We start from the raw sequence: 13093 nt of genomic DNA, 5'->3' as shown, positions 1-13093 counted from the left end.
TCCAGTCAACCTTAATCTAAAAGTTGAATGGATTTTTAAGGTCATGTCCATTTCAGAATAACCAGTATTATCTTTGGGATCCCTCATCCTTTCTAAAGAGAGAGATGAAGACGATGCTACACTTGAACATCACCTTCCAAAATGGAGATAATCTGGCTCCAAGAGAAGATTTTGGAAACCTTTGATTCTCTCAGCTCTATCACAGCTTCCTAAGGGTGGTTGTTTGGCTCCAAAATTCTCCTGTGGTTTGTATGTATTCTTGGAAGCTCTGAAATTCAATAATGAAAAGAGATTGACTTGTGAAAAATCCCACATAGATGTGTTTGATGCATTCTGGTTCTACATGTGTGCAAATTATTGACATTTTCTCATTTAAGCCATTCCTCAGAAGGAGTAGCAGTATTTAGAATACACTCACTGCTATTTCACAGAAGGTGATAGTGACATGACTGACTTCTTCAGGGAAAACACAAATGTTAATATTCAAGCCTGGCAGAAAAAGCTTTTCAGTTTATTTCACATGTTTTAATGTGTAATTGTAATTTTATATGTATATGCTATTAATGATTTTCTGTTCACAGTTACCTATTTTTAAATAAACCTTTCATTTCACCTTTAATGTTATGTTTACTTATGCTTCTGGTAGGATCATAAGCTGCGTAAATCTATGAAAAATTCTTACTACTTAGAAAATACCCTTTAACCATATTTGGGGGGCGAAAAGTGTCGGGTATAATATGCCAATTATATATTACCTTTTATAGCAAACGTATTTCATAATTTAACACTAATAGTAGTAATATAGAAGTATGTCTGTCATATGATGCAAAGTGAAAGGATAGATAACTATGATTAATCAATGCAAGAATTTAATTATTAGACTATCAGAGAAATCAGCAGCATTGTCAAAAGAATAAAAAACAGTGTATTTTGAGATGAGATTTGGTAAAAGGAGGGGAATTGATGGATTAGATAGCTGCTTCCAGAAAGAATCCTAAGGTGTAGTAATATTGTGTAAAGTACCAGAAGCAAGCTTGGTACTAATTAAATTGTGGGATTTGAGAAATTATATGGAGGAAATGAGTCTGAAAAATGGTTGGAATAAATGCACACAAGTTATTTTAAAAGTTAGTAATATTTGAGAGGAGAGTTTGAATAAATGACTTAAATCTTTAGCCAGGTCTTTAGGATGTGCCACTCCAAATGCATTGCTACAGTGAGACTAGGAGTTGAAGAAGTTGAGAAGAGCAGATGGTAGCTGTGGAAAGAGAAGAGAAAAATTCTGAGAGAGAACGGAGTTGAGATACAAGGGTATAATTGACTTGAGACTCAAATTTACAAATATGTAGAAAGCTAAAGACTTAGGAACAAAACACTCCTTAAAACAAGGACCACTATTAACTTTGCTAAAAGAAGACCTCTCTCCCCTAACAAAAAACAAATACAATTTCTGATTATATTAGGCTGGAAGAAAGAAACACAAACACAGGTTATAAAGGCAATGAAATTGCAAGACAGTAAATGGAAAAAGTCACAAAGAACATCTATGGAAGGAAAATCCTCAATAATGTTTTTCCGAGACTATTTTACTTAGTATTCATATTTGACACCCTTCATCATAGAGCATGTGCCAATTCAGTAGTTTGGCCAAAAAGGATGCAGCTGGGGAAAAAAATGTAAATTGGCAAGTGTAAACAGTAGTATCACATAAGGACAGTGTTCCAAGCCAAGAATGTGCCACAGTACATCATTTTGTGCAAAAGTATGTAAGGGTTAAAAATTAATTTTTGTATCCATAAGTATGTGTCGTGGAACATCTTGAGGGCATCACTTAAAATATAGGAGTTTCTTCATGCTTTATTGTCATCTATATGTTGCACATAAAATTTAAAACATGGGGTATTATTCTTGAGGATGATTATTTACTTAGAAAAACATGATCAGAAACTCCAAAAGTAACAAATGCTTGAGTGATGATGCAAACCAATTCTCAAGATTATTGTGTTCTAACATAACTGCAGAAGAAGGTTAATCTTAAATCTTAAATCATGAATGGCATGGAATACAAATTAACATATACAAGTTAATATTGTATCCAAGAGAGCAGAGTAAGATGGAGTGAATTTAACTCTAGAGGAGAGATTTGTGATTTGTTTAAAATATTTAAAACACTTCCTCTATGTCTTACTGCTGAGTTTTTTGCAGTGCAGCCATGGCTTTCTTCCACATTTAATCTTTATATTGACACTTTAGATCTCCTGGGATTATATAAAAGAGACTTTTCTTGGCTTCAGTTGTCAAGGACTAAGTAAAATACTTGAAACTTAAAATGGCAAACTAAAATATGCATTTTCCTTGAGGTACCATGAGTACACCATGGATGAGAAGCCAAGAAATTTTCTGCTACAGACATATAGAGTCTGAGGGAGAGAACAATGCCAGCAAACTCAGTCTCGTAACCTTTTACACCTCCATGAAGATTACCTCAAATTCCTCTTCCCTGTTTGTTTTCAAAAGCTATTTTGTATAAAAGAATTGTCATGACAGATTACAAAGTGGATATACAATAAATCAATTCCTCTTAAGTTTTGTTAATTTTACCCTTGGGTCATGCTGAGTGACCATAAAGGTAAGTTCCTCGTATGAACTCTTATTTTCCTTAGACTTATTTTCCTGTGTTGTTCTTTCTACTGTTGACCTTTTTTGAAGGAGTGTATGAGAAACATCCATATTAAACACTTCAGTGTAATTGTTGAAGAAATGCTGTTGAAAGTGACCATTATATTATACCAGACTTCTTTGGAGGACCCATGGGAGAAATTTTCCACAGAAAATAAGTTTGCTTCCTTTATAGGCATTCGCAGATGTCAGAACTCTACTGTATTTTATTCATTACTTTGATAGCTAGGATTTCAGAGCCCAATCTGTGTTTTACCTCAAGCAATGTCAAAAAATATTTGACATTATTTTACTACCCACATTTTCCCCTTAAAATGATTTTATTTTCTTTTCATATGTACTGTCTTTTTTGTAAGCTATCTTAAGTCTTTTTTTTTTTTTTTTTTTTTTTTTTTTGCAAGACAGAGGACAGTAAGTAAATAAATAAAAATTTCCTGTGTAATAGATTTGTATGGGTATTTCCTCACTCCTGATTAGTAGGAATTGTTTTCCTGTGTGCCAAAAGATGCTGGAGGAGGTTCAAGGAACATGCTCCTTTGAGTATACTTACAAATTTATATTGGTTTAGGTTTATAATACACACAATGTATGGTCCTTTCTCCCTCTGATAATATAACAGAATATCAATGGAATTGAAATTTTACAGGTAATGAAAATATTGTCATATTTATTTTGACTTTTTTTTCTCTTATTCTAGAAAACCATTGTGAAAAAAGAGCAACAACCTATCAAGCCAGAACCAAAGCCACAAACCAGGTATTTCTTTTATATGATGGCAGAAAAGTATAAATTAAAGTATTAACCATTCTTAGTTTTATCAATGCAATTGCTGACTTTAGTATCTAGGTCTAAAGCAGTGTAGGTTTTAGAAAGTTCAAGGTTTGAATATGTATTTTGCAATGTAGTCGTTTAATTTGAGTCAGGCAAGAAGAAAGAATTAATTTTCCAAATATGTTGATGATTATTCAGTAGGCTGGGCTGAAGATTGTTTTGTGGTATCAAGGAAGAAAGCAGTACATACAATACTGCAAGAAGAATGGTGTTTCAGCTGCTCTAAGTGTATTAGAAACTATGTGTTACAGTTCACTGTGGTAAAGCCTTTCCATGGCTGGACTAGGGATTCTTAGATTGTTTTCCTATGTTGTGCACTAAATATGGTGGCAAATTTTTGTGAACTATTGCTGGATTTATGAGAAAATGGGGAGGATGAGATGGAAAGAAATGACTGTGGAAAGTTAGCTGTGAAGTTTCTGAAGAGGGCGGGAGACACACTTGTGTTTTCTTGTCTTATTTACTGGGAATACATTCATTCATTAATTCAACAAATACATTTTAGTAACAACTAGGAGAAAAGTGCTGATCCAGGCCATATAAGTGTAAATAGCAAACCTTGGAGAGTGAAGTTTTTTAGGTGCAAATGAAAGTTAGGAGCAAAACAGAATTTCCAACAAAATTCCCTTAGGTTTTGATGAAAATCTAAGGGAAAGTTTTGCAAGCCCCTAAAAAAAACTGAATCTGATGGTTAACTCCTCACTCCAGAATTCCAAAATCCAAAAAACTTCAGAAACTGAAAGTTAATACCATCTAAGGTGGTGCAAAAGTCTTGGTGTCAAAACATGACCTGAATTGACTACTTATTTGTAGTCTTTAATTTTCCCACTTCATGTGAATATTCATGTTTTGCAGAAATATTAATATATTAGCTACCTAAAATTCATATATTTACTAACAGCATTGTTCCCTTTCTTGCTTGGATGTTATATAACGTATGGTACATATACTTTATTGATTTTCTAAAATATGAAAAGAAAAAATTTGAATTCCAAATCTCCTTCTAAGATTCAAGTATTAAGGATTTTTACCATATAATGAATCAATACTTTCACTTAACTCCCAAAGCAACATAATAATGTAAGTATTTTTATTATCATCATTGTATTGATGAGGAACCTGAAGTTGAATATCTCACTTAAGATCACTCAGTTAGTTAGTGATAGAACTGGATTTAAATGTAGATCTTTTAATTGTAGAGACATTGCTGTAAACTATAAGCTAAATTGTACCAAGAGGTAAACTAGACAGCTCCATAATTATCAATGGAGATTTTAACACATCTTTTACAGTAATTGGTAGGAAAACTAGCAAAAAGAAAATAATGATATAGAAGAGTTGAACAATCCATAAACTAATTTGACCCAGTTGACATTTATAGACTACTACATACAAAACTGTGGGATATACATTCTTTTTAAGTGTACTTGGAACATTCACTATAAAGGCAAGAATAGAAATTAATGTAATAGGTTACAGAGAAATAATAAAGCAAATTAACAGGGCCAAAATTGGTTCTCAATAAAATGTTTAAGCTCCTATCAAGACTGATTAATAAAATAGAAGACAGAAAACATAAGTTAATATCAGAAATAAAAGAGGGGATATCTATAGATACTCTATAGACATTAAGAGGATAAGAAGAGAATATATGAATAGCTTTATGCCAATTATGTTTGACAACTTGGATGCAATGCACAAATTCTCCAAAAAAAGGCAACTTACCAAAACTGCCACAAGAAGAAATAGAAAATCTGAATAACCCTATGTCTAGTTAAGAAACTTAATTTGTTAGCAAAAGCCTTCCCCTAAAGAGACTTGCTTCAAAATAAAAAAATTATAACTGTCATATGTAAATTATTTCTAAATTATTTGATGATGTTTAAAGCAGCTTGTCTTCTTGTTTAGGCCTTCTTCCTGCAAATATTCTTACCTGGTTAGTTATATTAGGAAGAATTTTTCCTCATAAGTCTTACTCAATTAAAATTTGATCTAGCCCTTTGAATGATAAAAAGTTATACAGCCTAAAACATGAGTATTTACTGTAGTTACATACCTGGAGTCCATTAATCTGAATATTAAACATGTTCCTGTACAGTCTACCATGTATTGTAGGCATAAAGATCTGTGACAAAGTTTTGGAGGGATAATCTAGCTAGGTTTTGCAGAGATAACTTAATCATATTAGAGACCAATGACTAGAAGGAATTTTAGAATTCATCTGATTCAATCTCTTTATTCTCCAATTGAGAATACTGAGCTTCAAAAAGATGTGACTTCTTCAACAACACAAATATATGTAACAGAACTATGGATAGAATCCAACTGTAAGCTCTTACTATACTGATATTTTTACTTAATCATGCTGCTTTTATGCCATTTGTATTTTAAATAGTAATGCCCTTTCTGGTGATTACTTAAAAGAAGTAGACTAAAACTTGCTAATGAATTAGCAAAATTGAGAGTGGCTCTAGTGGTTAAAAGGTGTTACTAGAATAGAATCTTGGAGAAAGAGAGAAAGAAGTGAAACAATATGAAAATAAAGCAAAGTAGTGAATAATGTAAAACTACCTATATATTTAAAATAAGTAAGTGAAATCAATATTAAGATTTTCTTCTTGGAATCTTGTACCATTTCTGTAATAAAAATTCCATGAAGCTTTTGAATAAACATGTTGGGACTCCTTATAGCTTGGCCTGAAGGACTTTTCTTGTTAGAGAGGAACATCCCATATATTTTCAGCTAGAGGTTTCCTTAGACTCTCCATGAGGTGCAGTAAATTATAATCTCCCTTCCATCAGCAGTCAACGTCAATAACATACCGGCCAATTTCTAAAGTACTTTTGCATTTCGAGGGTAAAAATATGTCACATATATATTCACATTGGCAGGTTACAGTAAATACAAGAAAGTTTGTCCTCCCTCCACCCCCCACATCTTAGTTACAGAAAAATAAGATGGGAGAATTCATTTACACATTCTTACAGTCTTTGGCAAATAGGACTGGTTTATATACCCAGGCAGCAGCATTTTTTAAGGATGCAGCCATTTGGCTGCTAAAAGGTAGGAGGGTTAAGCAAACCAAAAATGTTTCTGCTGTACTTGATTTGGAATTACTGGTAATGTTTGCGCCCACTCCTATTCTTAGTGGGGAATGGCCGCTGTTGCCTCAGAACCTTGATTATTTCTGTCCTTAATCTGTCAATGATCACAAACCTAAAAACAAGTTTTCACATTTCTTTTTTGGCCTTCTTCCTGTTTTTTTTTTTGTCAACTGTGAAGATCTCCAAATTTAGAAAGGGGAGAAAAGATGGTACTATAGTGCTTAGGTACATTTGTTTGTACAAATTTATGAGCAAATGTATATAGGACTTTTCATTAGCAGCATTTAAAATAAAGTGCTATTGATGCTCAAATCCAGCAGGTATGTGATAAATTTACTACACTAGGAAGTGAACATGGAACTTGATTTTATTTTTGTGGTGTTACATATATATTTGTGCATTTTTATGAGAGAAAGATGATTCTTTGCCTTGGTTTTGTAATTCTGCTATATAAATATGTATTCCATATACACCCTTGCCCAAAATTTATAGAACATGTTTTTTGTAGATAAGCATTTATGAAACATTATGAGAAAAAGAAGTTATGTTAAACATTACACAGAAAGCCAAGCAATACCTGTTTTATCAAAATTACCAAAGGAACATTTTTCTGTCTTATTTGTTTTTTGTTTTTTTTCACATGTGGAAAATTATTTTATTAGTGTACATTCTCAGAAATGGAACTTTTGGTTTGATGATATGACCTTTTTAAGGTTCTTATTGCAAACTGCCAAGTTGTTTTTTTAATTAAATGCAATATAGTTCTCCAATATCATCTATTCCCATGGCAATGTTTCTAAGTGTCTTTTACCAAATTCTTAGTAGCATTCAAAACAAAACGATACAAAAGAACTTTAATTGTATGGGTGAAGGGTATATCTCACTGCTTTAACCTCACTGGTAATCAGAGAAATAGAGATCGATCACTTTTCAATATATCCATTAAATAATATTTTATCTTTTGTAAATAGTGTTTGTATACCTCAATCCTTTTTTTAAGATTAAAATTAAAATTTTTATAATTTTTTTAAATTCAGTTTTATTGAGATATGTTAACATACCATACAGTCATCCGTGGTGTACAATCAGCTGTTCACAGCACCATTGTATAGTTGTGCATTCATCACCTCAATCTATTTTGAACATTTTCCTTATACCAGAAAGAATCAGAATAAGAATAAAAAATAAAAATAAAAAAGAACACCCAAATCATCCCACCCTATTTTTCATTTAGTTTTTGTCCCCATTTTTCTAGTCATCCATCCATACACTGGATAAAGGGAGTATGATCCGCAGGGTTTTCATAATCACACTGTCACCCCTTGTAATCTACATTTTTATACAATCATCTTCAAGAGTCAAGGCTATTGGGTTGGAGTTTGGTAGTTTCAAGTATTTACTTCTAGCTATTCCAATACATTAAAATCTAAAAAGTGTTATCTATATAGTGCATAAGAATGTCCACAAGAGTGACCTCTCTACTCCATTTGAAATCTCTCAGCCACTGAAGCTTTATTTCGTTTCATTTTGCATCCCCCTTTTGGTCAAGAAGATGTTCTCAATCCCATGATGCCGGGTCCAGATTCATCCCCAGGAGTCATATCCTGCATTGCCAAGGAGGTTTATGCCCCTGGGAGTCAGGTCCCATGTAGTGGGGAGGGCAGTGAGATCACCTGTGAAGGTGGCTTAGTTAGAGAGAAAGGGCCACATCTGAGCAACAAAGAGGCACTCAGGGAAAGACTCCTTGGCACAATTATAAGCAGGTTGAGCCTCTCCTTTGCAGTAACAAATGTCATTAGGGCAAGCCCCAAGATAGAGGGCTCAGCATGTCAAGCCATCGGTCCCCAATGTTTTTGAGAGCATCAGCAACAATCCAGGTGAGGAAGTCCAACATCTCCACATCCTCCCCCAGATCCTCAGGGAGCCCTGAATGTATATTTTTATTCTCCACCCAAATTGCTTTGGGATGTGTTGCTATTTTACTTTAACCTATACAGACCTACCATATCTCACTTCCTATTCAAAGTTCCATATAATTGTGGTATTTGAACAAACTGACTGTAGAAGTTATATTGTATAGAAAATATAGATCCTACACCAAATAAAACATTTCTTCCCTTGATCTCACATGGAAGTTGAAGTTTTAACACATAGTCAGTTTCAACCTTTACCTTTTGGCCTGATTTGCCCTAGTCTTAACCGGATCTGCTTCATTCATATCTCTAATCAAAGTCTGGGCTCTTTTTCAGCTTTTTTTTTTTTTAACAGTTGCTGTATGTGTTAATACTGACATTCGTATATGCTGAGCTCTAGCTCTGAGTTTCAGGTGTCACACAGATAACCCAATGTTCCAGAGACCAATCACGTTATACACCAAGGGATCAACATCTCAGAGTTTGGAGATAGCCATTACAATTCAAGAATAGATTTAACTGCTATAAGAGCTTACAATCTAGAGACCATTACAATAATCGTTTCCCTGATAGGCTGTGCTCTAAGATTCAATTCTGAGTTTACACATTGTAGTTAGTCAATATCGGTGAGACATTATAGCATTTGCCTTTGTTTCTGGGGTACTTCACTCAAAATGCTGTCTACAGGATCCATTCACCTCCTTGGGTGTCTCACAACTTCACTCCTTCTCATAGTTGTTCAGTATTCCATTGCATGCATACACCACAGTTCACCATTCTGTTCCTCAGTCAGTGTACCCTTAGGCCACCTCCACACATTGCAAATCATGAATACTGCCTCCATAAACACCAATGTGCAAATGTCCATTCATGTGTCTGCTCTCAGATCTTCCAAGTACATACCCCATAATGAGGTTGCAGGACCTTATGGCCCCCACATACTTAGCTTCTTGTGGAACCACCACAGTGACCTCCAGAAAGGCTATACCATTCTGCCTCCTCATCAACAGTAAATAGGTACATCCCTCTCTCCATGTTTTCTCCAGCACTTTTACCCCATTTATATTTTTCCTACAATTTTATAGAGATACATTCACATACCATACAATTATCCACAGTGTACAATCAGTTGTTCACAGTATCATCATATAGTTGTACATTTATCACCGCAGTCTGCACTTGAACATATTGATTACTATGAGAAAGTTTTTTTTGGGTGAATAATAAAAAAGATAATTATAAAAAAAAAAATGAAGTGTCATACAATACAATATAGTAGTAAGGACAGAAAACAACACCACTACCAAGAATCCCATATCCCTCCCTTATATACCCCTCTCATACACACTTAGCTTTGGTATATTGCCTTTGTTACATTTAATGGAAGCATATTGCAATGTTACTGTTGACCATAGACTCCAGTTTGCTTTGATTATGTTTTTTTCCAAATACCATCCCTTTTTCAACACTCTGCATGGTTGTCATTCATTTGTTCTTCCACATGTGAGAACATTTTTATATTTGTACATTTAGTAATAGTCATTGACCACTCCAGTTTTTGCCAAGTTATATAGTCCCAGTCTTCATCAGCTTTCTTTACCTCTGGTGTCATACATTCTGCTATCCCACCTCTTTCAGCCCTACTCACAGACATCTTTGTTCAGTGTACTTATAATATTGTGCTACCATCACACAGTATTATGCTATCCATTTCTGGATCTATACAATCAATCCTGCTGAACATTCTGTAGTCCTTCAGCATCAAATGCCTGATCTCTACTCTCTTTCTATCTCCTGGTAGATTGTGTTATCAGCTTTTAACTCTCAAAATTTGCTCACTAATGTTAGTTCACATTAGTGAGAACATACTGTATTTGTCCTTTTGTTTCTGGCTAACTTCACTTAACATATGTCCTCAAAGGTTTATCCACGTTATTATATGTTCCATGTCTTTGTTGTGTTTTACAGATGCATAATATTCCATCATGTGTATATACCACATTTTGTTTATCCACTCGTCTGCTGATGGACATTAGAGCTGCTCCCATCTCTTGGCAATCGTGAATAATGCGGCAATAAACATCAGTTTACTAATGTCCGTTTATGTCTTAACTGTCAGTTCCTTTGAGTATATACCTAGCAATGGAATAGCTGGGCCATATGACAAATCTATATTTAGCTTCCTGAGGAACCTCCACACCATCTTCCAGAGTGGTTGCACCATTCTACATTCCCACCTGCAATGAATAAGTGTGCCTCTTTCTCCACATCCTCTCTAGCACTTGTAATTTTCTGTTTTTTGGATAATGGCCATTCTGGTAGGAGTGAGATGATATCTCGTTGTGGTTTTGATTTGCATTTCCCTAATAGCCAGTGAAGTTAAATATTTTTTCATATGTTTTTGAGCCATTTGTATTTCCTCTTCAGAAAAGTGTCCATGTCTTTTGCCCGTTTTCTAATTGGGTTGTTTGTCTTTTTGCTGGAGTTGTAGGATTGCTTTATATATTCAGGATATTAAACCCTTATCTGATATGTGGTTTCCAAATATTGTCTCCCATTGTGTAGGCTGCCTTTTTACTTTTTTAACAAAGTCCTTTGATGTACAAAAGTATTTGATTTTGAGGAGATCCCATTTGTCTATTTGTTCTTTGGTTGCTTGTGCTTTGGGTGTAAGGGCTAGGAAACTACCTCCTATCACAAGATCTTTGATATTGCCCTACGTTTTCGTCTAAGAGTCTTATGATCTTAACGCTTATGTTAGGTCCTTGATCCACTTGGGGTTAATTTTTATATAAGGTGTGAGGTAGGAGTCCTTTTTCATTCTTTTGGAAATGGATATCCAGTTCTCCAAGCACCATTTATTAAAGAGGCTTCTCCCTCCCAGTTGCTTTAGCTTGACTGCCTTATCAAAGATCAATTGTCCATAGACGTGCGAGTCTATTTCTGAATGCTTGATTCAATTCCATTAGTCAGTGTCTCTGTCCTTATGCCAATATCATGCTGTTTTGAGCACTGTAGCTTTGTAACATGCATGAAAGTCAGGTAGTGTGAGACCTCCCACTTCGTTCCTCTTTCTCAAGATATTTTTGGCTATTCGGGGCACCTTGCCCTTCCAAATAAATTTGGTTGTTGGTTTTTCTATTTCTGCAAAGTAAGTTATTAGGATTTTAATTGGTATTGCTGTCTTATTTGCTTTTAAAGTAAAACATCTGATGCAAAATTTCTAAACCAGAAAGCATTAAAGTGAAATAGATGTCACTCTAAATTTTAGTTTTTAAAAAATGTAACATGCACAATCATGATATACTGTTAAAACTGGCATTATATATGTTAAAATTTTTATCTTGATAAAGGTAAAGGTTTAATGTTTTATGATGACAATCTTGTTTTTTTCCTAGTGCCATTTTTAAATCACTCATTAACTTCATGTTTAACCCATTTTTCTCATTTTTGTATGATATCTTCAATTCAAAGTATCAAATGCTTTTTATATTACTAGGTAAAGGGAAATAATGCATTAGCAAACACAGAGTTCATTCTCAGTATTTAAGCAAAAATTATGAGCCAAGAGCTATACAGATTGTGATCTACTGTACCTTACCCATTTATTTTCCATGGAAAAGATTTACTTTATATAAACATTCTTTTTTTGAGGTCCGATTAAGTTAGTTTAGAACTACTAACTATACTTTAAAATAATCATTTTCCTTCAGATAACCTACTGGATTCCATGAATAAAAAACTTCTCTTTTAATGTCTTTCCATGGTGAGCTGAACAATTCCTTGTAGGTTAATATGACTGCAGTGACAAATTTTCCCTTTGTTGAACTTCTAAGGCACATAATTGTTTTTAAAAAAATGTCTGACTGAGTTCCAAGTATAGAATAGAACAATTGATGGGTCTTTAATTCATAGAGAAAGCACATTCTATTGTTGATTCAAAATATTAAATTTTTAGTTATTATAAATTCAGAAGCTAGTAGACAGCCTTTTACTTTTTAAGTATTTAATTTGACTCAAATCTAGATGATGAAAATGTTATTTAATATATCATGTATAATATAATGTGTACCACTTTGGAACCCTTAATAGTTCCTCTTTTTATTTTTTGACCTTTAGTATTCCAAGCGTCTAGGGAATTCATGTAAATATATAGGGGAAGAATAGTTGTATACTTCCTTCTTTCTATTTTATATCATACTGGAACTAAAGGGGTAGCAAGATATGATTCACTAATATGTTACTGAGAGACAAAAGTGCATTATCAATTCCAAATTATCTCTTTTGGCTTTAATGGAATATAGTTCATCTACTGGCAATCTCTAAATATGAAATTGACATTTCAGAGTCTGGAGATTAAGGTAGGTACCTGAATGCTTCCTTTATATCTCTAAAATTACTTATTCTGATTGATGATCACCATTTCTTTTCCTGAAGTGCTCAATTCCTCTTGTGTTATCTTAAACAAAAATTTACAATTTACCACCTACTTAACTTTGTTGTCTTCTGATATTTGTTATCTATTAATGGAAAACTAGCTTGTTTATCATTACATACTTTCTGTG

The 13093-nt window shown here is 33.8% G+C and overlaps 1 protein-coding gene across 1 annotated transcript in view; it reads left to right on the top strand.

Annotated features, from left to right (window-relative positions):
• The window catches only part of IQCM (IQ motif containing M), a 434488-nt gene that overhangs the window by 137221 nt on the left and 284174 nt on the right, over positions 1-13093 (top strand). The window contains exon 9 of the mRNA XM_037831487.1: positions 3377-3435. Coding sequence (XP_037687415.1) covers positions 3377-3435 — 59 coding nt within the window. The remainder of the gene's footprint in view (positions 1-3376; positions 3436-13093) is intronic.

This window comes from Choloepus didactylus, chromosome 3 (genome assembly GCF_015220235.1).
Source record: "Choloepus didactylus isolate mChoDid1 chromosome 3, mChoDid1.pri, whole genome shotgun sequence".
NCBI classification, from domain to species: domain Eukaryota; kingdom Metazoa; phylum Chordata; class Mammalia; order Pilosa; family Megalonychidae; genus Choloepus; species Choloepus didactylus.
The sequence above is the reverse complement of the archived record's forward strand: the minus strand, read 5'-3'. Positions and strand labels throughout refer to the sequence as shown.